Source organism: Protopterus annectens, chromosome 13.part0 (assembly GCF_019279795.1).
Source record: "Protopterus annectens isolate FY-2018-M chromosome 13.part0, PAN1.0, whole genome shotgun sequence".
In the NCBI taxonomy this organism is placed as follows: domain Eukaryota; kingdom Metazoa; phylum Chordata; order Ceratodontiformes; family Protopteridae; genus Protopterus; species Protopterus annectens.
In genome coordinates this window covers 520,249,339-520,275,546 of record NC_056747.1, presented here as the reverse complement: position 1 = coordinate 520,275,546, position 26,208 = coordinate 520,249,339, and the positions used below count along the sequence as shown (strand labels likewise).

Sequence of the window (26,208 nt, the reverse complement as noted above, 5' to 3'; positions counted from 1 at the left end):
CTATTAAAAAGACGAAAGCTTAGCTACTGGCTCCTTCGTCATTCTTGTATATTAAGAAGTGTTTTAGTCATTTGTATTCCTGATCTTCTTAGCTCTGAGGACAGTTTTTAGTGCTAATATATATATATATATATATATATATATATATATATATATATATATATATATATATATATATATATATATATAATATGGGTCACTGTCATATTGTCGAAACATGGTTCATCGAAACCGTGTTTCGGCAGACACAGTTTAGCGAAAGTTCATTTTATCGAAAATGCACTTACGCTAAAGAGAGAGTGGTAAATTAAAGAAAGCATGCAGTTTGCATGCACCGTTACTTGTAAATCAATGTATAGTATTGATTTACAACTAACAAAACTATCGCTGACATTGTGGTACAGCGGGGATAAGGGAATAATCCCTTTTCCCCACTGTAGTGCGATCTCAGAGTGAGAATAATAAAGTAGGAGGGGGAGCTTGTCCCCTGCATAACACTGTTTGATGTGATTTATTTATTTAAATTTTTTTTATGTTATTTTCTTTAGCGAAAGTGCATATTCGACAATATGCAGTTTCCACAATATGCACTTTTGCTAAAGTGTGTTATCGGAAACACAATTCAATGAATTCTGTTTTCGATAATACGACAGTGACCCATATATATATATATATATATATATATATATATATATATATATACACACACACACACACACACACAAGTGTGTGTATGTGTGTGTGTGTGTGTGTGTGTGTGTGTGTGTGTGTGTGTGTGTGTGTGTGTGCGTGTGTGTGTGTGTGTGTGTGCGCGTGTGTGTGTGTGTGTGTGTGTGTGTGTGTGTGTGTGTGTGTGTGTGTGTGTGTGTGTGTGTGTGTGTGTGTGTGTGTGTGCGTGTACATAGATAGATAGATAAGTGTTTAGTTTTCATGTTGTGTTGACATTACACAGGATAAAACTTTTGTATGGTAAATGATTATACTAATCATTTCCTATAAGAATAGCAGTAATATACATCAAAATGAGTGCTATTATTTCAGTTAAGGATATATATATATATATATATATATATATATATATATATATATATACAGCTGAACCCACATTATGGTAAAAATGAGGCTTGGCATTGTATATGAATTACAAATGGATTGTCAGATTTCGATGTTTAAATATCTGTTGGACAAGTTGGAGGCTGGTCACTTCCACCCCCGTCTCCCCCACCACCTCCACCATCTCCACCACCACCATCACCTCCACCGCCACCACCATCTCCACCGCCGCCACCATCACCACCGCCTCCACCACCATTATTGTCATTGTCACAGTCATCTGCTGGTTTAATCAAAATCTCAGAAAGCTTGCAGTCTCCATTGCATAACTTTTCCCAGTAGATTCCATTCTTGGCATTAAGGCATGCAAAACGACAGTTGTCAAACCACCATCCACCTCCTAACTTTGAGGCACAGTTTGCTGTTGCAAGGTCATTATCCCTGTCATAAGTGGAGAATTTCATGTTATCATGGGTGGCATGGACCTCACCTGATGCCATAGCATCTCCTGTTGTCCCATAATACCGACCTAATCTTAACTGATAAGAGCTAGATTCACTACCAACACTGAAGCTGTCATAATCAGCAAATTTCTCTTCATTAGCAGAATTGACAAGCACAAATCTCACTTTGTAGCGTTTTTGCTTGGTAATTAGATGAATATATTCATTTCCAAGCCAGTGGTCTCCTTCAATGCTCCCAAATCCAGTCTTGTAGTTCTGCCAGGGCTCATTCCAGGATAGTTTTGTTCCAAATGTGTTCCTCTGAATAGTAATCCAGCCTCCACCTCCTCTCCTCATTTCACAGTAAACAAGCAGATGGTGCCCTGCCTGTGGCTGGACTACATAAAGGCCACTGTGATAGTTGTTCTGGAGCTGAATTCCATTGCAGTCTGTGGGAAAGGCTTCTGAAAACAAAAGAACATGACAGTCTTTACATTATAATCTGAGCTACATAGCTTTAGTAAATAAACAAGAATTTTACTGAAAAAAATAAGAAAAATATCTTGCCCTTTGCTTTAATTTCCCAACTTTTAAGTGCTCTCAGATTAACCTAAACAGGGTAGTTAATGCATGCCTAAAAATAAGCACACAGACACACACACACACACACACACACACACACACACACACACACACACACACACACACACACACACACACACACACACAGTTGCCATTTAGAATGATGGTAGTCCAGAATGTTGACACTCAGTCACTCAGAAGAGCACTGTTAATAAATTTAAATGATCAAGTGCATATATGCTCGAACCGCACAACATTGATAAGAGAGGGGAATGTCAACAAGTGTAAATATCTAAAGTCCATATAATCGAGGATCAGAATATGGAATGTAAACACCTAAAATAATGAACACACCTGCTGGCATAGTCTGTATACTGTCAGTGTTTTGACACATATAGTGCTGTTAAATGTGACAGCTGTAAAGTCAGGGCAGTGCACTCACATTATTCTTTACAGTTAAATACTGAAATAGCATAGATATGTCTTGCTTAAAATATTTTATTACGATTTTTGAAAATTACAACAATGACAAGAACTAAAATGTAATATAATATATGAATAAATTAAATCACATTTTAAAGAAAGAATTAAAATATGGCTATTTACAATATGTACAGAAGCTTGAGACCAAAGGATTAAAAAATAAAATAAGACAAATATAAAAAAAACTTAATAACAATCTAAGATGATTAAATAGATGAAGAAAATGATTCAATAAGGGCCAAAACCTTCAACCATGGATTATTCTTTAATACCACAGATGTGTCCTAATGTATAATATTTCCCAAAAATATAGATGGACAAATCCACATAACAGTACAGCATTGATGCTTTCCAAGTACTGTTCAACATAAGCAAATATTAATGCTACACAGAAGAGTCATCAAATGTGATCTGTTATTGTCCATAATGGCAAACATGCATAACAAGTGGAACGTCATGATATTTGTACATAGATAAATGTACTCTGTTACTGTCCATAATGGCAAACATGCATAACAAGTGTGAACATCATGATATTTGTACATAGATAAATTATGTATTACTCAGCTGTGAATTGCTCGCACCATTACACTTTGCCATTAATGGGAGTCACTCACACGTGACGTACATAATCACAAATAAAATCAATCCTCCATCACATACACCCCCATGCAATGGAAGGTCAAACAGTGTCATACTGGATGCAGTAGAGCATGCACTCACCTCAACAGAAGCTGTGTATCAAACCAAGACATAACAGAAAGGTAAAGAAAGTCTCATCTTAGATAGCTACATTTATAACCTTGAAAGAACTGAGAAAACCAAAAAAATAAAAAAGTGTAAGGGTCGAGCTATAACTGTGTGCATGTATGATGGTGAGGAATTAGTAAAGTCCATGCCTCACCACATGTAAGTGACCCTGTGGAAGTACAAAGTTATGTAGCATGTCATGGCTATAACTGTGTGCATGTATGATGGTGAGGAATTAGTAAAGTCCATGCCTCACCACATGTAAGTGACCCTGTCATTTTTGCATTTAAGTTACCTGTAACGCATTGCATTTAAGTTACCTGGCACTTGCTCAGTAAGTCAGCACTAAAAAATTAAAAGCACTACACCCTCACAAACTCCACTTGAGTACCTTGTTCCCCATTGGCCCTTTTTTCAATTATAAAGGAATTCCCAATACTATTCTAGCATGTCCAAAGGTCAGTTGTCAATCTCCTCTCCGGTCCAGCTGGTGAATCTGGGAATCTTGAGGCAATGTTACAACTGCCTCATGTACACAAACAACCCTCTCCTCCTCCCAACAAATTCCAACACATGTGAGAGATGCAACCATATAGCCAAACTGGAGGCTAAGCTCTCTCAACTCAGTACTGGCGTAACCAGTCAGGAGGAGAAGGAAACCACACTCACTACAATTCCAGTCTCACATAGACCTACCACGACAGCAAACCAAACACATAAACACACAAAACATACTCGGAGGCTCTAAATAAAAATCTGCCTAAGTAGCAGAGACCTCCAAAGCAGACACCCAAGCAACCGCTACCCCAAAACAAAACACGTGCAACACATAGCTCACAAAGCCAGTGTGCCGAACAGTCACAGCCCTTAAGGCTAAACAACACACCTGATACACTTGTAATAGGTGACTCTTTCGTCAGGCACACTGACATCCCGCTCACCAGGCTGAACAAGGAGAAGGTCACAGTGAGCTGCCTGTCGGGCGCTAGGATCCGCCACATAACACACGCACTCAGGTCACTCCAAGGCAAGTACAAATATGACTCAGTCATTGTCCATGCTGGTGTGAATGACCTGAGACTTACCTCCCTGGACTACATGAAAAGAGACATAGAGGAGCACTCTGAGCATGTAGCCCAGGCCGGTATGACCCTGACCTTGAGTAGCATCTTACCCTCACCAAGAATGATGCAACAATATGAAGACAAGATGATCAATTTCAACAATTGGCTTAAGTATTGGTGGCATTCAAAGGGGATCCAATGCCTGTCAGCTTGGGATGACATGCTCGACAAGCCACAATGCTTCACTAGGGACGGCTTGCACCTGTCACCCCTGGGCTTTCAGATATTGGCAAAGGCTCTTGCTACCCCCATAGTGCCTTTTTTAGGCAAGGCTCAAAAGACAAACCCACCTCCATAGGTATCACAAGGGATAAGAAACTAAGAGTAATGCTACTCAACGCCAGAAGTCTAAACCTCAAGATGCATGCACTCGAAACTCTCCTTAGCATGGAGAACATCGATATCTGTGCAGTAACAGAAACCTGGTTCAAGGCTCCCGAGAGCACCCCAGCACTACCAGGTTATACCTCATACCATGCTTTTCTGCCCCAAAACTTGGACCGAACCTCAAAAGGAGGGGGAGTATCAATATTCGTCAAAGATACCCACACCTCCAGGTTGGGGGCATAGCACAAAGCATCAGAGACTATCCATGTGCAACTAACAGTGGGTAAAACTGCCTTCCAGTTTATAGCCTGCTACAGACCACCCTCCCAAACCCAGGAACCCCACTCGGCCTTCCTGAGAACACTGGAAAATATGAAGGTCTCTCCAAACACCATTATATTGGGTGACTTCAACTACCCAAACATAGACTGGGAGCATTACTCTAGCTCCAACACCCTAGCCCAAAGGTTCCTAGAATTTATAAACTCAAATGCTATGAAACAACTTGTTACCACTCCCACAAGAGGAGAAAACATACTGGACCTGATCATCACCAACATGGGGACTCTATGCTCCAGACCAGAAGTGTATCCCTCACTGGTAAGATCAGACCATAAACTAATCTCACTGGATATTCACATCCCGACCCCACCCCCTGCCCAGAAAACCACAGTGAAAAACTTCTCTAAAGCAAATTTCACACTCCTCAAAACCGAGGTGGAATCCTTCAAAGCCCCTGAGCCTGTGGAAAATACGGCCCAGACCGCAAAATCCTTTATAAACGCATTCTATGAACACCTTCAGGAATGCATGGATCATGCAATCCCAGATAAAACCAAGACCCAATCCTCCAAAGGCAGACGTCCTGTCTGGTGGACCCCAGCCATAAACAAACTATACAATAGAAGGAGGAAGCTACTACATGATAGAGCAAAATCCCAAAAAGGGAAGGCATCTCTGATCAGTATTAGCAAAAAACTATGGGCACTCATAAAATCGTCTAAGGCCAGCTTCGAGAGAAAAATTGCACAGGACACTAAGGATAATCACAAGGCTTTCTTTAGTTATGTTAGGAACCTGAGTGGGAATTCCCAGATATGCTCAGAATTACTCCAAAATGACAAAAAATACATCAAACCCACAGACATTGTCAACATCCTAGCTGACAGGTTCAGCGCAAACTCCCCACCAAAGGGCAAATATCTATCCCAGCAGAGTGCTGCCCCCCTGACATCTCAGATGCTCAGGTAAGAGCCACCCTCTCCAAAGCAAAAAACACAGCATCAATGGGACCAGACGGTGTCCCGGGCTGCGTCCTACATGAACTCCAAGAAGAGCTAAACCCAAACATAAAACTACTGTTCAATCTCAGCCTTACTACAGGATATGTACATAAGAGAGGCGTACAGCAACAGTGGTCCCTCTCCACAAAGGTGGTGCCTCAACGGATCCTGGAAACTATCGCCCCATAAGCCTGACTAGCTTGGTCTGCAAAGCTATGGAAAGGATCATCATGGACCTCATAAATAAAGATATTGGGGACCTACAGACACTGGATCCTACCCAGTTCGGCTTTGTTAAGGGCAGATCCTGCCTCTTAAACCTGGTCAATTTCTTTGAAACAGTCACCAAGGCCATTGACGAGGGGAAGGTGGTCCACACAGCCTACCTGGACCTCGCAAAAGCCTTCGATACAATACCCCACTCGGGCATTATAGATAAGCTCACTAGCTTAAATATAAACTCCTATGTCACTAGATGGGTTGCAAACTGGCTCAAGGACAGAACCCACATGGTTAGAATTGCTGGAGCCATGTCAGACTCCAAACCAGTTACAAGTGGTGTCCCACAAGGCTCAGTCTTGGGACCTCTCTTGTTCGGTATATATTTCTGGGAGGTACAGGCCAACACGGAAGGACTGTGGCTGGCCAAGTTCGCAGATGACTGCAAACTGGGCACCATAATCGACTCTCCAGCCGACACAAGCATCCTCCAAAAGGGCCTCATAGAAACAGACAACTGGTGCAAGAGCCATGGCCTCAAGCTAAATGCCAAAAAGTGTATAGTCATCCCCTTTGGCAAAAACAAAGTGCCCACAAATTACCACATAGGTGGTAATCCATTAAGTACAGAAGAAGTAATTAGGGACCTGGGGACCCAAGTTGATAGCAATCTCTCATTTGACAACCACGATGGCCAAAGTGGTTAGAAAAACATTTTATATAGCCCACCTAATCATGAAGGGATTCACATCTAGATCAGGGGAGGTCATCGTGCCTCTTTACTCATCCCTCATCAGGCCCATAATTGAGTACAATGCCCCTTTTGGGATGTACCTTACCAGACACCTGCAGCAACTGGAAAGACCCCAAAAGTACCTCACCAAGAGGATCAAAGGGCTCAAACAGATGCCATATGCTGCCCGGTTAAAGAAACTCCAGCTCTACTCAGTGGCATACCGCCTGCTCAGAGGTGATCTGTGCCTGATGTATAAAGCCATGTCCAACCTGGAATTAATGGACATGCTGCACCTCAGAAAATCCAAATCCCATAGAGCTACGCGCTCGAGAGACTTGAACCTCAGCACTGAAATAAATAGGACATGCTGAAGGGACAGATTCATAACCCAGAGGCTCCCTTCACTCTGGAATAAAATCCCAGTCCAGGTTAGGCAGAGTCCCTCATTGACTCTCTTCAAAAGGAATCTTGATGAGTGGATGGGAGATCGTGGGTTTACCCCTGGTATCACTTCTGTGTCACTGTTAGACAGAGGCACAGTATACTAACCTCGAAAAAGGGCATAGCAAAATTAATTTAAAATGGGTGGCGAAAGCCAAACACACTCTGGCTAGGCTTATAAATGCCCTAGGGCAGATAGCCTAGTATGAACCTATGAACCTATGTCATGATCTTAAGCAAAGAGCAGTGCTGTCATGAGAAACTCCATGTCTTCTCCAGGATTATGTTCATAGATTCATAGGTAGGTACTAGGCTATCGGCCCTGGGGCCTATACAGACCCAGCCAAAAAGGTACCCTGGCTTTTGCCACCCAAGAAAATTATTTTCCTGTGCCACTGTCGAGCAGAGCCACAGAAGTGATCCCCGGGGAGAATTTCCTATTTCCCATCCAATCATCAAGATTTTTCTTGAAGAGTGCTAATGAGGAGCTTTGTTTGATATAGATAGGTAGTTTATTCCAGAGTATGGGAAGTCTCTGGGACAGGAATCTATCCCTCCGGCATGTTCTGTTTATTGTGGTGACAAGGTTTCGGTCCCTAGAGCGTGTAGCTCAGAGGGATTGGGATTTCTTTAAGTGGAGCATGTCCAACAGCTCTGGGTTTGACATAGCTTTGTATGTTAGGCAGAGATCACCTCTGAGTAGGCAATATGCAACGTAGTAAAGCTGGAGTTTTTTGAGACAGTCTGCGTAGGGCATCTGTTTGAGGCCGGTAATCCTCTATGTGAGGTATTTCTGTGGCCTTTCCAGTTGTTGTAGATGTCTTGTGAGGTACATACCAAAAGGGGCGTTGTACTCTATAATCGGTCTGATGAGTGATGAGTAGAGGGGAACAATGACCTCTTTTTTTCTGGATGAGAAACCTTTTGTGATGAGGTGTGCCATGTAGAAGGATTTCCTGACTACTGTGGCGATGTGATTATCAAAGGAGAGACTACTGTCCACCTGTGCCCAAGGTCTCTTATCACACTTTCAGTGTTAGGTATACTACCGCCTATGTTATAGTTCATGGGTACAGAGTTTTTACCAAAGGGGATGACAATGCACTTTCTGGCATTGAGCTTGAGGCCATGGCTTTGACACCAGGCATCTGTCTCAGCGAGGCCCTTCTGTAGGATGTCCACATCATTTGGGGTCTTGACTATGGCTCCTAGTTTGCAGTCATCTGCAAACTTCATTAGCCAAAGACCTTCTGTGTTAGCCTGTACTTCAGAGAAGTAGATACCAAACAGGTGAGGACCCAGGACTGAACCCTGTGGTACTCCACTTGTCACTGGTCTGAAGTCAGATTTGGAGTCTGCTACTTTCACAGTGTGGGTTCTGTCAGTGAGCCAGTTGGCAACCCATCTTGTGACATAGGGATTTATTCCTAGTTTAGTGAGTTTATCTATAATTCCAGAGTGGGGGATGGTATCGAAAGCCTTAGCAAGATCTAGATAGGCTGTGTGAACCACCTTACCCTTGTCTACGGATTTGGTGACTGCTTCAAAGAAGTCTATCAGGTTTAGGAGACATGATCTGCCTTTTACAAACCCAAACTGGGTGAGGTCCAGAGTTTGGAGATTACCATTGTCCTTGTTTATAAGTTCCATGATAATACATTCCATGGCCTTGCAGACCAGGCTCGTCAGGTTAATGGGACGGTAGTTCCCGGGGTCCGTGGTGGCTCCCCCCTTGTGGAGTGGGATAACTGCCACTGTGTGCCATTCAGCAGGCACAAAGGTTGAGGTGAGGCTATGGTTGAACATGGTACTTAGGTGGGGTGCCAGTTCATTCTGTAGTTCATGTAGAATGCAGCCTGGGATGTTCTCTGGTCCCATGGATGCTGTGTTCTTGGCTTTGAGAGTATGTTTTTTACCTGTGCAGCCGTGATTACAGGAACGTTGCATTCTTCTGGCATAGAGATGGGCTCTTTAGGGGGTGAGAGGGGGGGTAAAGTTAGCTCTGAACCTATCTGCCAGGATGTTGGCAATATCAGTTGGGTCTGTATAGTTAGGGCCATTGTGTTGTAACTCAGAGCAGATCTGAGTGTTGCCATTGAGATTCTTGACATAGCTATAGAATGCTTTGTGGTTGTCTTTAGAATCAGTGGCGATTTTGTTTTTGTAACTAGCTTTGGAGGATTTTATCAGGGATTGCAGCTTCTTACTGAGGCTGACCAGGGAGCTCCTCCACTCATAGGATTTTACTCTCTTTTGCAACAGTTTCTTCCTTCTGTTGTACAGTTTGTTTATGGCAGGGGACCACCAGATTAGCTTCCTTTTTTTGGAGAATAGCGTCTTGGTTCTGTTTGGGATAGCACGATCCATGCACTCATGTAAGTGCTTATAAAGTGAAATTGTGTAGGATTCAGTAGTCGTAACTGTATTATCCATCTGCATGGGTGTCATGAAGTTCACCACTTCTGTCTTAAGAAGCATGAAGTTGGCTTTGGAGAATTTTTTTACCATGGTTTCCTTAATGGGGGCAGGATGTGGATATCTAGGGTAATTAGCTTATGGTCGGATCGGACCAATGAGGCGTTGACTTCAAGTGTGGAACACCGGTCACTCATGTTGGTAATGACTAGATCTAGGATATTGTTGCCCCTGGTGGGGGTGTGGATAAGTTGATCCAGGGCATTGGAGTTTATGAATTCCAGAAAGCGTTGAGAGTTGGTACATGAGTAGTTTTCCCAATTAATGGTGGAGTAGTTGAAATTGCCCATTATTAGGGTGTTTGGTTGAACCCTAATATTTTCCAGTACATCAAGAAAAGAGGAGTGGGAATCCTGGGGCATGGTGGGGGATCTGTAGCAAGCTACAATTTGGATTGCAGTTTTGCCTAGAGTTAGTTGCACTTGGATAACCTCGGCTGCATTATGCTGAGCAACTAGCCTGGAGGTGTGGATATCCTTAATGAATATGGACACACCTCCGCCTTTGTTGTTCTGGTCCAGGTTACATGGCCGAAAAGTGTGGTATGAGTTATAGCCTGGTAGTGCAGGGGTGCTCTCTGGAACCTTGAACCAGGTCTCAGTCACTGCACAGATATCGATGTTCTCCATTTTAAGGAGTGCCTCGAGTGAGTGCATTTTGAGATTTAGACTTCTAGCATTGAGTAACATCACCCTCAATTTTTGCATGCCTGTTCCTGTTATGGTGGTGAATTTGTCATTTGAACCTTGCCTAAAAAAGGCACTATAGGGGTGGCAAGAGCCTTAGCCAGTATCCGGAATCCCAGGGTGACAGGTGCAAGCCATCTCTGGCAAAGCATCATGGTCTGTCGACCATGTCATCCCAGGCAGGCAGATACTGGATCCCTTTAGAATGACACCAGAAGCTTAGCCAATTGTTGAAGAAAATCATTTTGTCCTTGTACTGCAGCATCATTCTGGGTGATGGCAGAATGCAACTCAGGGCGAGGGTCATACCTGCCTGGGCTGCAAGATCGGAGAGTTCTCCCATGTCTCTTTTCATGTAGTCCAGGGAGGTACATCTCAGGTCATTAACACCAACATGGACAATGACAGAGTACTTGTTGTGGAGTGACCTGAGTGCGTGGGTTATGTGGCGGATCCTGGCACCTGACAGGCAGCTGACAGTAACTTTCTCCTTGTTTAGCCTGGTGAGTGGGACATCAGTGTGCCTGACTATAGAGTCACCTATGACTAGTGTGTTGGGTATGTTGTTTTGCCTTATTGGCTGTGGTTGAGTGGCACACTGAGTCTGCGGGCTATGTGTCATTTGGGTTGTGTTGGGGGGTGGAGGTTGCTTGCATTTCTGCTTTGGAGGTCTGTATTGCTTGAGCAGATTGTTACCGAGAGCCTCCGTGAATGTTTTTGTGTTTCTGTGTGGATTTTGGTGGTGTAGATTTAGTGAGACTATGTGATGCGTGTGGTGTGAGTGTTTACCTTCTCCTCTTGACTGTCAAGTTCAGTCTTGGTTGGAGAGAGCTTTACCTCCAGTTTGACTAGATAAGTGCATCTCTCACAGGTTGTAGTGTTGGGTGGTAGGAGGAGAGGGTTGTCTGTGTACATGAGGCAATTTCTACATTACCCCAAGATGCCCAGATTCATCAGATAGATAGGAGAGAACACTGGGAGCTGACCCTTGGACATGCCTGAATAAAAAACTATTTTCCTCTAGATAAGTGAGGAAAGTGAGTACAAGAGCTGTTTTTCTCTATGCAAGTAAGGAAAGTAAGTACCAAAACTGTTTTCCTCTAGGTAATGAGGAAGGTTGAGTGCTGTAGTAATTAGTAGGTTATTTAGTGCTTACAACAAGTTCTGAACAAGTGCTGATCACGAAAAAGCAAATTCAAGTTGTGGCAAGTACTTCCCTGGAGTGAGCTGTAGCACTTCCAACAAAAAGGCCATGCTCCCGCAGGTTAACAGAGTGTGCAGAAAATATATATTGACTAGTGAAGTCCAGTGCATGCCCGTACAATGAATGTCATCACTGGAGTGCTTCTAAAGAGTGGCCATTTCATAGAGAAAACAGATATCCAATATAGCCAATAATCAGACTGACAACCATCTTATAGCTTTTTCAACATAAGATAATTTAAATGACCTAAGTAAAGATACCATCTGCTTAATGAACAGTACCTTTTCAATGAAGGGTACCATCTGTCACCATTTGTGTACCATTCATGGATTTATTACCTATTGTGGATATACTAAAATCCTCCCACTTACATACTGTCTTATGTCTAAGAACTTCAAAGGTTACAATTTCATGTTGCAATGTATTTTTGAGCTGTTATTCAGTTGCAGTCTGTCTGCAAATGTAAAATCTATGTTATGTGACTTTTTGAAGTAGCGACAATAAAAAAGTATTCAGGCTATTGTAAATGGAGCTGAGTTAAAGGGTTATCTATTTCACTTCAGACAGAACCTGCAGAGAAAGGTTCAGAACTTAGAACTGGACACATTATACGCCAAATCTGCATCATTTCAGTTGGCTGTGACAATGTTGGTGGCATTATCATTCCTCAGTGAAGATAAAGTAGTGACATCATTTGATCATTTAAGAAGCATATTTCCCATTCAGGGTTAAGGACCTTATCACATATTTCATTGACTGGCACATTTTAAGTAAAGTGCGTAGATTCAAAATGTGTACTGCAACTTCAGCTCTGTTCTTCCCGCTATTTCCAATTAACTTTTGTAATATTTCTTTATTGAACAATTTAAGTTTGCCACATACTCCGAATTCAGTCAAAGCATTGCTAAGATGTCCGTTAGGCAGACAGATTTCTAATTTACTGTCTGTCATGTCTGATCTGGTAAGAGAACAGAATTGCATTGATGAATTATGTCTTAGAATGTTTGCCGGATGTCAGCTATCGCTAAAGAAATAGAAACTGATGGAGCACATCAGGTATTTTTAGCAAGTACTTGAGAGGGAAGAGGAGTACAACATATTGTGTTACTTGAATGCTGCGGCTCTCTTACTGAAGATGTGACATGTCACCTACACCTATTGCACTATGCTGGGGTATTTTTTCATTGTGGGTAATGCTATTTATCACACTTACTGGATGTTTATCTACATCTATAACAGTGAAGCAGTTTTTATGTCACACATGGGATCACATTAGTACTTAACTATGAAAAGCTGCATTATATTGCCATTTGTTTTTATGTGAGTGCACTTAATACTTATTTGGAGGGCACTTTAGTTGTCACTTTTAGTTGAGCACAGGGCTTGGGAATTGTCTCTGCTGCCTGCTTAAAGTATTTTTCATATTAAGATCTTCCATCATGTGGGCTTTAGATATTTACAGCTATCAATGCTCTTATTTTGATCTTGTGCAGTTTGAGTACATGTGCACTCGATCATTTAAAACAGACTCAAATATTGACAAGTCAAAATGTTGACAGTTTAGGCTGTAGACAGAGGTAAGTGGGTTGATATTAGGGCTAGGAATGCATTTATGTGAGTGTTGGTGGGTTAGGGTAAGAGTTAGATAAAGGGATAAGTGAGTGTTTATTGGTGTGTGTTTCTGTGCTGAGACCATCTTCTGTTGTGATAGTGTTATGGAAAGGGTTTTTCTAAAGTAAGGTACAGGGTTATTGTTAGGGTTAGGTTTACCACACATTAGTAAGGTGGTATGGCGGGGGGGGGGGTCAAGGCACCACATTATTAATTGCTATTAATGCTAACTCTAACCCTGCCCCTAATCCTAGCTCTTCATTTTATCTAAAAAAACTTTCTTTAACACTATTACTATTCAGACAAAGTTTTCATTTTTTTGTATTTTAGTCTAAATTGACCACATAAGTAGAGTGTTTGGCTGTTTTTTTTTTTTTTGTTTGTTTGTTTTATTTTTCTATCAATTTAATGTGGGATCTGTCTGTATTTTGTTTCTGCATTTTGATCTGTCACTATTATGAACTGTCAGTATTGTGAGCATGTACATTTTGATGTCAACATTCTGAACTATACTCATATCCATACAGCAAAAAAATCAAACTATTGAACAGTAAGTGATCTAGCACAAATACTCAATAACCAGCCAATCAAAAATATAATAAATAAAACAAGGTAAAACTTTTTCTGCAGGGGGACAGGCCCCCCCATACCCTGCTAATTATATATACCAGCTCCATGATTACACTACCATGGGGAAGGGGCAAATTTCCTGACCCACTGTACCACAATCTTGTACATATTTAAAAAGCCGGTATGTGTGACCAGCTGATCTCTGATTACACATACCCCATTTTTACTGGTCAGTGATAAAATGCTTGACTAAATTCATGTGAATCAGATATAAATATATATATATATATATATATATATATATATATATATATATATATATATATATATATATATATATAAAATGTGTGTATGCATATTTCTTTCACTGAAGCATTTTATTTTGCTCCTGCAACAAGCTGAAGCATCATATTCATTTTCTTGCAAGTAAAATTTAACTTTTGGTCTTTGGTATTCCATTTAAAAAATGTGACACAGGAGATTCATTATCACAATTGTAATAACAGATACTACAAATGTGAAAAGGTTTCCTGTTCCATTATCTAAGACATTGGCCAACACCTTGCTAACTGTTGATGAAATGGCTAGGTGTTTTAAATCAGAACAATTAGCATTCTGATCATTAATAATGTTTTCTTAACAGAGCTAATCAGGAGGATATAGATAAGCTGTGAGTCTCTCCTTCAAGTATTCAAATTTAAGTATTTCTTCTATTCAAAATCTATTTTTACTTAATGGATAGAACTCATAATACAGGCATAAAAAGACTTGCAGTTACCAAAACAGTGCATTAGTTATACAAAGCATTTTCATCTCTGGTTTAGTCCGTCAAAGAAGGAAAGCCATACAAAAATGAATAGAAGCAATTCAGATGAAAAACAGGGGTACATTTAAAACACTAATCAGCAGTCAATGTACATGTTTTCAGCACAGAGACATGATCAGGAAGCATTCCAGCTCACTTCAGCAATATGTTATACAACATTTTAGACCCAGCACATAGCATTCTGATAAGGTGTACAAGCCATAACAGAATCAAGAATATTTCAATCATAGTGTCTAGGATGGAGCGATTAAAGCATTAGAGTCATTGACAGCTGACAGCATGCCATCTGTATGCTTAGTGAACTTACACTGAGCAGTGAACCCGGAAGAATTACGCATCATGAAAATCTCCATTTAGGAAAACTAGTAACATGTCAAATGTTGCGTTTCTAACTCTGAATCCTGTCAGCTGTCTGACGGATCACTCACTAACCAGAGAACTGAAAGCTTTACAAGATAAAACAACACACAGTTTGTAAATGTTCTATTGCTCGTGTTTGATGCAAGCCTTGTAAATAACAAAATTAATAACTCAAAAGATAATAATAAGTATTTTTTATATTAGCACTTCCTGTAACTACCATAAGAACATTTTTTTTTGTGTTATGCAATTAATGTATCCTTATCTCTGGCATGGGACTAAAGATGCGCTCACTGCATGTTGCAGACAAAATCAACATAAAGGTAGTAAGAAACAGCTAGGATAGCGCAGAGTTTACCCAGGTCAGTGGAGACAGAGCTAGGTCAAGATAAGAAGTGGTAATTAAATTAAACTGAGCACTGACAGGTGTAACTGCAGATAATGTGGATAAGTGGGTGAGAAAAAAAGTGTAAATTGCTCAGTCTGAATTTTTATTGCGGAACTGATCCCTTTAAACTAACAATGCACATAAGCTATATTGTTTAACAAAATATACTAATTCTACAGAAGCCGTTGCAGATAATGGAAAAGTTTGAGTTCCTTCACTCATACTCTTGCAATTATTTAATTATCATTGTTTATTATTTGTTATATTCTGGAAAATGTAAATTAATACTCTTTGTTTGAATAAAACATAATGCATGCAGTGGTTAAAACTTATTTTAAGTACATCTGTAATAGTGCTGGCTAGTTTGCCTGGAAAGAAATAAATGACTGTTGAGGGGCATATAGCCCTTTCCATTCCATTATAAACAAGTAAATTGTAGCACATTCTTCCCACATTAGGATTTTTAAGTCTGCAGAAAAGCTGAATAAGCAGTTATGTACCTTTCTAGAACAAACAGTTGCTAGGGTAACAGGAGAATGTATTTAGGTTTGTTAGGAATTTGAAGAAGCAAATCCAGTTTTTCTCATATACTACTGGTTGCCAGAGTGAAATGAAACAGGAGAAAGGATAATGCTTCATGTAGTCAAAACATATAAAAAAGAAATTATTTATAAAAAAATCTGATCTGAAATAAATATGTGCAAAAAGAGTCAGATACTATATGCATATTATTACATATCTGTAAGTGTAGTGTAAGAGGAAAGACTGATTCCATGTATTTCTGACACCTGCTGACAGCATATTTAAAAGAAGTAGGAAGCTCTTTTGAAAAGGAATTACATAACCTCTTAGTAGAGCGACCGGAGAGACAGTAAGCATAAATGTGAAAAACTGAAATTTTTCCTGGTCATTATAGCAAAGGGCAAATAAGAGCTATCTTACAGTTTTTACCTAAATATCATATTCAGCCATAAATAATTCACCCTGCATTTCATGTGGTTAGCTATACTTCTCTTTTCCATTGTGTATTAATATTATTTGATGTATAAAAAGCAGAACTTCAATCCCTAGTGACTACCTTTGCCACTCACCCTCCACCTTTCTGCTTATGGCCATAAATTACTACTTTGATATAACAGTTACTCACAACAGACTGTAATGTCTGTCTAAGATTATAGCCTAAGGGACATAATCAGACACATAGTTTCAAGAATTTAGAGGAATGATTACTGAAAATATTTTATTTATATATATATATATATATATATATATATATATATATATATATATATATATATATATATATATATGTGTGTGTGTGTGTGTGTGTGTGTGTGTGTGTGTGTGTGTGTGTGTGTGTGATTTAAAAACACTACCAAAAGTAGCTAAACTATTTTATTTTTGAAGGTTTCCTGTGAGGGGACTGCAGTTCTTTCTCCTTGCTATCCAATTAAACCAGTTTAATTGGTATTGTCAGATGTGCTGTCACTGCACCAGTACGTTAAAGAAATTCTAGATAAAGGGCATAATATTTTGTTTTTCTTAACTTTTTGTCTGTTTTGTATACATATATATATATATATATATATATATATATATATATATATATATATATTTATATATATATATATATATTGGACTACTTAAAAAAGTATTTTAGTGGCACCCTTACCTATGTTTCCTGGTAACCAATCACACCATACGGTACATACAGACATATAGAGTCAGGAAGAAGATAGCTACTGTTTGCTCCACAGTATGAGTACCTCTTTCTTCTTTTTCTGTTCCTGGATAAGCTGTCAGTCTTATATAAACAACAGCCTGAATTATCCTATGATTTAGTGTTCTAACTTAAATCTGTTCCATGTAGTATTGTAGACTGTGAGTATCTTTTACCCCATCACCTATTCAGAAACATCAATCCATTTGTATCTCTGTTTTTAAGGCTCTCTTGTTCTTTGTGAAAGGTGCATACTTATGTTACTACAATCTCCTCAGTCTTAGATTTTACCACATATTGATTATATATACTACAGCTTCATGCTTTAGAAAAACCTGAACCTCTTGAGACGTGAATGGGTCAGTCTGATCTTAATACCTCCACTCTGAGGAATGGGTGCTTGACAGGAGAGCTTTCATATTTCTCCCTGTTCTGAGAAGTACATGTGCTTGTCACCTACTGCATCATTACTACATGTATCATGTGCTAGAATGTGCTAGCATCTGTGTAAAATACCACAAACAGCTACTAATTATGAGTGTTGTATGTCTCTTACAAATTCAGAGCCTCTGAAAGTTACTAACTTGTACTGCATGGAGAGCCACAATTACACTCCAATATTTTATTTATTTATTTATTTTACATTTGTTGACCGGGTTGGTCCAACTGGATATATGTCCATTTTCAGTGGAGTTCAATATCAGGAAGAAGGCAAATTAGTTAAGCATTTCTGTAGTGCAAGACCCAGTCTTAACAACTGTTAAGCACCTCCCTAAGTGCTGTTAAAAATGGTTCTCATGCTAGACACTAAGACCTATCAGTACCTGCCAGCAAATGACAGTTGCAGAATTTAAAACAGCTTTGATTCTGCCTGCTGTTTCTGCAGGTAATCTTTGCCTGACTTTCTTTCCCTGATGTGAGATGTGTAGAGTTGACTGTTAGACAGTGTTGCCTAAATGCTTCATGGCTTTGAAAGCTAGCAAACACTTTGTGCATTTTTTCTTCTGTAACTAATAGTACATGGAGCAGATAAAGCTCCATGCACTACAAAGAATCATGACTGGATCTCCTGTCATATCCCTATGTTATGTGTTTTCAACATGGATGTCAAGATTCATCTCTCGAGCTTTGCTCTCAAAGTATCCATGTCTCAGCACATAATAATGTGTTTATTAGCAGACTCCAGATCATAATCCTCTATATTATTAGTAATACATCAGAAGTAACATTTCTATGTGAAATGGCACATGAGTTTTCTACCTCCAGTACTAGAGTAGTATAACTCCCATATTGTAACCTTCTGCTAAATACACTTTCTCTAAAAAAGACTTCATCTGTAATGCTTTTGAAAACAAAGGTGTATGTATGGATAAGAACAAAGAAAATCATAACATGTGATGCACATTTTAATGATGCAGTGGATGACTTCAGATTGGGAAAACATTTGATGGAAATATTTATACCTGGAAACTAGAGGTGATGGAAATGAAGAAGAAATGATGACATAAGAGCAGAAGCCAAAGTAGCTGCAATTGCAGAAAAGATCAAACAGAACAGATTATGGTGGTTTGGTCACGTGCAGAAAAGAAGAAGACAATCTGGTGATGAAGATTTGGGACAGACAGGAAGAAGGTAAGAGGAAGCGAGGATGTCTAACAAAGAGGTAGATGAATTGTATGAAAGATGATCTGCGACAGTCAGGCACGAGTGTCGAAGAAGGCAGGAGTGTGGTATTGAATCGAGAGAGATGGCGACAGTTAACATGATTCCCTGACCCCATATAGAAAATGAGAAAAAGGGGGCTGATGATGATGATGATGATGATGATGATGATTTATACCTGGTAATTTCTTCTTTATTGCAATGAATTTATGATAACATTTAGCAGACTGTACTTTTAAATGCAATGACTCTATAATATATTGCCAGAGGGCACTGATTTTTAACACATCCTAAACAGGCATAAAGGAGTTATTGCAATCAAAGTATCAGCTCCATGTAAGGCAATAAGACCATTGTTATGGGAGATTCAAGAAGGTAGGCTGTTGACTAAGTATGATTAACAGTTCTACCTACAAGCAGAGGTACAGGCAGACTAGACAGATCTTACCTGACTTCAAAGTGCACATTTCTAAAAGGAGGGCTGTACTGTAATTAACGATGAGTAATGGCAGTTAACCAATTTTATCAGTCGTAAAAGGGACTCTAATGCTTGTCCTTTGCAGATTACATTAAAAGTCATTTGGCAGCCCATTGCCCTGCTCAGTGTAAAATTATTGGCATTGTTGGAATAGATGTGGTTCTGCATTGCTTTGGGATGTTAGGTTTCTCTTAGTGCCCTCTACAGATAAATAAAACAAAAAGAACACTCAAGTTATGTAGCCATGCAAGATGTTCTTCATATTGATCACTCCTGTGGTAGGCTAAGCTATATGGGTTATATCTTGCAAAGATATAACAACTGACCAGCTTTCAAAGCTTCACTGCACCTTCCAAACAACCAAACAGTCACATCTAGCTGAGCTAACTAAAAACATGGGTTTGTATGCCAAGCCCTTCAGAGCTTTCCTGCTGCCAAAGAGTACGCGCCTCTAAGGCTTTTGAGGAACAACAGTCAACTTGTGATGTTCCTTTGCTGGGCAAATAAATATGCTTTGGAGAAAAATACCTTTTTTTTAAAAAAATGTTTTATATTGCTTTCCTGTTCAGGAAGTTAGGAGTTTGTTGGGGGGGTGGGGGGATTTATAAAGGTTACAACAAAGTGCACGCTTTCTGAATTTAGTAACATATCTACCAGAATGCTTGTGCTTTCTATTCACTCAGAGAAGTTACACTAGATCTACACATAGTGTACACTTTGTGGCAACCTTTATGAATACAGCCTGTGTTTTAATGGAGTGTCATGAGACTGTATTGTATTTTAAATGGAAGTACTCTTTTTTCCAGTCAGTTTAAAAGTTGTTTATAAAATATTTAAAAACGTTTTTTTTCCTGTGGAGAAATTGTGTGTATTTTTAGGGGCTTGTAAAGTGTTTTAAAGTGCATTTTACTGGCTTTTTTCTATAAAAAAAAGTTACTTTTTCAAGACTTTTACCTATATTTTCTGTTTATTTTCCCCAGGAGGGAGGTTGATGTAATGCTTAAGGTGTTTACCTTACAGATACAAAGTACATGGTTTGAGTCTCACATGGGATAATTGGCTAGGCTTAAAATGGCGCACAAGGGCAGTTAGCCTAGTACTAATCTAGGAATCTATGAACCATTTTCAGCTTGACCATGGAACAAACTGTCAGTTCCATGTTCAGTCCTTCCACAAAAAGAAAAACTCCACAGCAAACAAAATCATGGCTGGGTAGCAATTTGCCTCAGCCACAGGTGGATGACTCTGCTGTGACTATTTCTAGTACCTCACAGCACTCTTCTTTTACTCTGGATCCTTCTGGTGTATCACCTACAACCACTATGGACTGGGAGCTCATCACATCTTCTGGGGCTCTTGGGATCCCTACAGTTGGCCAGGGAGAGTCACTTTTGTCAGTCCTGGGAGAGGAGTCTGGGAAGGCTTCCCTGTTTTGTCAGAATGTTGTACCCATCCCTGGGGAAGCTGCTGTCATTAATAACACAGCTGGTTCCATTTTTCCTGCCAAAAAGAAACAGAAAACTAAATGTGTATCTACTCCTCCTCAAATTTCCTTGGACATGAGTAATTTACAGGGTCTGTCTCATAGTTTAATTCAAGCTACTGCTCCTTCTTGTAAAATGGTGTAAAAGAAATAAAGATGGATGCCTCTTTTACTGAAGAGATTTGTAATTCTGAATTTGGGCAGGAAGATGAAGGAACTTATTCAGTTTTTTTCCAGCAAATTTCTGATTCAGACTCTGAGGAGAGGTCAGCTTCTGATTCTCACTGTGGGGGCTACTCTTTCTTTGAGACTACTTACAGAATGTCCCAGTGTTTTCAGTGGGAGAACACTGAGGTTTCTCAGTCCCTCAGGAAATAATATGAGCTGTTATAGAAGGAATTTCCAGAACTGTCACTTGTTCTTCCAGTCCTGTCATCTTTGGAGGATGTGTGTTTTATTGCCTACGGATTTCCTGACAGTCAGCCAGTTGCCCCTAAAAATATCTTTTACATTTTTATATACTCTTCCCAAACCTTACCCAGAAGCTACTGCGTTAGTTAATCCTGCTGCTGCTAAACACTTCAATAATTCCAAAACTACTCTTTCTGATATGGATGGGAAGATTATTAAGTGTGGGAAAACAGTGCTTGCTTCTGCAACTTTGGTTTTCAGAATTTTTAATTGTCAGGCTCATATGTTAAGGCTTGTTCAGATTGACAGTGGAAATATGAGAAATGTTTTGTCCTCAGTTTCTTCTTGTGAGGAAAAATCTGCTTTAAATAATTTCGTTTCTTCTATTGTACAAGTCACTGCTCATTGTTTGCAGTGTGTGTATGATTCAGTGGATACTTCTTAATGGGCTTTCACCACTGTACTGTACTGGGGAGGTTTGCCTGGCTGCATTCTCAGAACCTCCCAGATTATGTTAGAAATGAGATTTTAAATTCTCCTTTATTTACAGATTTAGGTCTAGGCCCTTCTGTTGCAGAGGTGATTTTAAAGTGTGATGAGAGGGGTAAGCTGACGCAGGGAATCTCTAATATTTTTTCAGTTCTCCTTTTTCAAATTTTATAAGGGATTCCCTAACACCTCATCCAGTTTAGGTAAAAAAAAAAAAAACACAGTCCCAAGTGGGTTCCAAAAGGAATTCAGGAACCCCCCCCCCACAACTAATGACATGCCAACAAGTTAGAATGACTATTTAAGGGACCTTATGCCCCCCCCCCCCCCAGCAGACCCTTTTCCCTTCCAGAAAATCTCTATCTACACTTTCTCTTTGGCAGCAGAAAGTTTCAGACAAATGGGTTTGGAAGATCATTCATTAAGGTTACAGATGGCAGTGGGAGGACATTCCTCCTTTCCAGGGGTTAATCCCTCATCCATTAGACCTGACTCTTTTATTTCCACCTGTCTTTATCACATGCTATCCCAATGAATGGTATAATCAGTTCCTCCTTCTCAGGTGGGAAAAGGTTTTTATTCAAAGATGTTATAGTGCCAAAGAAAGAAAATGCTTGGAGGCCAGTTATGGATCTTTCTTTCCTAAACCTGTTTGTGATAGTGCCCAAGTTCAAAATGCTGTCACTTCACAATGCTTATCATCACAATCATATTCATCCAGACCTCAGGTGCTTCCCAAGGTTTTGTGTGTCAGGATCACATTATCAGTTCTCTGCCTTATCCTTTGAACTATCCACTACACCAAGAGTGTTCACAAAATGTCTAACACCAGTTATAGCTAATTGCAGGCTACATGGTATTCAATTTTTTCCATATTTAGATGACTTGCTTACCTTTGCATAATCCTTTTCAAAGTGTCTCTCATTTGGGTGGGAGATCTCTTACACAAGTTGGGATTCCAAGAAAACATTCAAAAGTCTTTTTGACTCCTTTACACAGCATTGTGTTCCTGGGATATTAGCCAGTCAACTCAGTTCAAAGAGCTTTTCTTCCACAGGAAAATAGATCTATATCTAGACCTATTTCTAAGGTTTCCTACTCAGACTTTGGTCACTGTGAGGTAATACCTCAGGATTTTGGGTCCCTTGGCATCTATGATTCTCATGATACCCCTAGCAAGACTCTACTTGAGAAACATACAATGGAATCTAAAGTCTCTTTGGTCTCAGCACCAACATCCTTTGCTCTTTTAAATCCCAGTGCTGAGGTTTGTCAGGAGGAAAATCATCTGGTGGATACAGCAAATACCTTTAAATCCATGTCTCCCCTCTCCCTCCCTGTTCCAAAGCAATCAGTCAGCACAAACACCTCAGACTTTGCTTGGGAAGCAGTTTTAGGAGGGATAAAAGTACAACGCACATGGGACACAAAGGAGAGATGCAGGCACCTAAATATAAAACAGATTCTTGCTGTGATCAAGGATCTCAACTTTCTGAATTATCTTTAGTCCCCAGGACCTCTTCAAGTTGTTACAGACAATATCACACTCATGTGGTACATCAACAAGCATGGGGGATTCAGGTTCGGAGGACTAGCCATATTAGCTTGGGATATAGCTTCACAGTACAGTCTCACTCTACAGACATCCTACATTCTGTCAGAGCAAAACTCTGTGGTAGACATGCAGAGCAGGACAAGGGCAGACCCTCACAAATGGAAACTAGATCAGGGGTCTTCCAAGATTTTATACATTTCTAAGGAAACCCTCAAGAGGACCTATATGCCTCCTCTCTGAACAATCAGCTGGCAAGACTGTGCTCCAGGACTCAGTGTAAGAAGGCCTGGAAGATAGATGCCCTTTCTTTTCCTAGGACAGGAATGTTTATCTATGCTTTTCCAGTCTTTCTACTGATATCCTGGGTAATTCTGAAGATTCAGAAAGAACCCCCCCACACACACACACAAATCATTGTAGTGACTTCCTTTTGGTCCAGGTAACAGTGGTTCTCCCTTCTTTTGGAAATAGCTAGGATCATGTACCTTAAATTTACTTACAGATTGGGTCTACTCATACAAACCAGGGTTGCTTAATACACCCTCACCCCAATCAAATTCAATTGACTGCTTGGATTATAGGGTTTTATTTCCTTTTAGGTACCTGTTTACTGTGGATGTGCAGCAGATACTAATGGAGGCAAGAAAGTCTGATATTAGAAAATCATATATTAACAAATTGAAAAGGTTTCTAGTTGGTGCCAGTGACATAACCAGCACCCATTCAGGGGTAGTTGTTCGACGGTTTTACAATATTTGTATGAGTTAGTGTCCTATGGCATTTCTTACTCCTCCATCAAGGCTCATTTATCTGTCATTTCAGCATGTCTGTCTATGCATCCTCCTCTTTCAATGAATTCTCATGTCAAAATGTTTTTTGAAAGGTATTTTGCATAAGAAGCCTCCAAGAAAACCAATGCCCCCTCCTTGGAATCTTAATAACCTGGCTGACTTGAAGTTCTTAATATGAAAAACAGTTTTACTGATTTCTCTGATCTCTGCAAGAAGGGTATCTGAGCTCTTATGGTGAGTCAACTCTACCTTTGAGGGGAGATCTATGCCTGGCATAAAGGGCATTGTCAGACCCCACTCTGATGGACCTCCTGCATATCCACAAAACAAACAGTACCAGAATTACCCATTTGAAAGACTTAAACCTTGCCTGTGATATACATAGGACATACTAGAGAGATATGTATGTATCACAGAGATCCCTAACACAATTCAAGTGCAACTTGGACAATTGGATGGGAAACTGGAAATTCATCCCTGGTTTGGCACCTATGTCTCTAATGCAAACTGATAACCTGTAAAGGGTTCATCTCCCAGGCCCATGCTTACACTTATCAAGGGTGTCAGATTCAGGATGCATGGCTAGGCTTAAAAAGGCCCTTGTGGTCATTAGCCTAGTAAACACCTATGAACCTCATTTTCCACAGAAACAGGGTTTTTTGTGACCTAATCCTTCTTTTATGACTTAAGTGGTATTATGTCTAAAGTGGTATCCAAATTTACTTTAAGCCAAACTGTTCATTTCTCCATTTTCCTTCCTGAACCTAAAAATGAGGGAGCAAGGATACTCCACACCTTAGATGTCCAGAGATAATTCAGGTACTGTCTTGACAGAACTAAATTTTTCACTTCTTCAGAGCAATTGCTAATTTTTTATGAAGGTAAGAATAAAGACAACCTTTGTCAGAGCAGACCATTCCCAAATGGTTGTCTAAGGCTATTACCTTTTGTTATACTCACCATAACAAATTTATTTCAGGCAGGGTTATGGTCCACTCTACCAGAGACTTAGCTTCATCTATGGCTTTTTGGAAAGGGTTGTATTCTATTAGCATTCTAGAAGCAGCAACTTGGTCCTCTGTATATACTTTTACAAAGCACTATAAGCTTGAATCCTTCTGTAGGTCTAGATCAACCTTTGTTAGGAGCATTCTCCAGGGGCACCTGAAGCCTCCTCCATCTACTCCCCAAAATTTGTAAGCTATGGTAATCTACTCATATAGCTTAGGCTACTGCAGCAGTGATCACTGTGAAGAATGTAGCACATTTGTGGAAGTAAACTTACCATAACAGTACATGTTTGAATGATCACTACTGCAGTAGCTGCTCCCTTTCTCCTCTCCCCTAGTTTCCTGATGAGTTGTTTTGCCAGGGTGTGGACTTTTATTTTTGTTGTTCCTAACACTGTTCTTTCAGGGCTCTGCCTATCTGTCTGTTAGCATGAAAGCTTTAAGGGCTTGGTGTCCAAACCTGTCTTTTTAGTCAGCTCAGCTTGAGCTGACTAACAGTTTGGGCATGTGGAACGTGCCCTGAAGCTCTGGAAGCTGGATAGGTGTTATAGCATTGCAGGATATAACTCATATAGCTTAGGCTACTACAGCAGTGATTATTCAGACATCTACTGTTATGGTAAGTTTACTTATACAACTGCACTTTTTATATTTAAAAATGAATGAACTCTTTCTTCTCTCTCTTTCTCTTAAGAGAGACTATTTTTGGAGAAAAATACAATCAACACATGAATATAGACAGTACAGCTCAAGGCACTTCACAAAAATCAGCCAAATAGATTATAAACGAGTTACTATAAATATTGAAAACATGCAAGAAACAGTGTAAAAATGAGCATAACACTTTAGTGAAGAGGCTATTGTACATATTTGTTACAATTGGTGAAGAGGCTATTGTACGTATTTGTTACAATTGAAGAGGCTATTGTACATATTTGTTACAATTGGTGAAGAGGCTATTGTACATATTTGTTACAATTGGTGAAGAGGCTATTGTATGTATTTGACACAATTGGTGAAGACGCTATTGCACATATTTGTTACAATT

General features: G+C 39.8%; 1 protein-coding gene across 1 annotated transcript in view; it reads right to left on the bottom strand.

Moving 5' to 3' along the window:
- Positions 1–1,169: 1,169 nt before the first annotated feature.
- LOC122787926 (fibrinogen-like protein 1-like protein) overlaps positions 1,170–26,208 on the bottom strand; it is an 88,801-nt gene continuing 63,762 nt past the window's right edge. The window contains exon 2 of the mRNA XM_044054851.1: positions 1,170–1,960. Coding sequence (XP_043910786.1) covers positions 1,170–1,960 — 791 coding nt within the window. The remainder of the gene's footprint in view (positions 1,961–26,208) is intronic.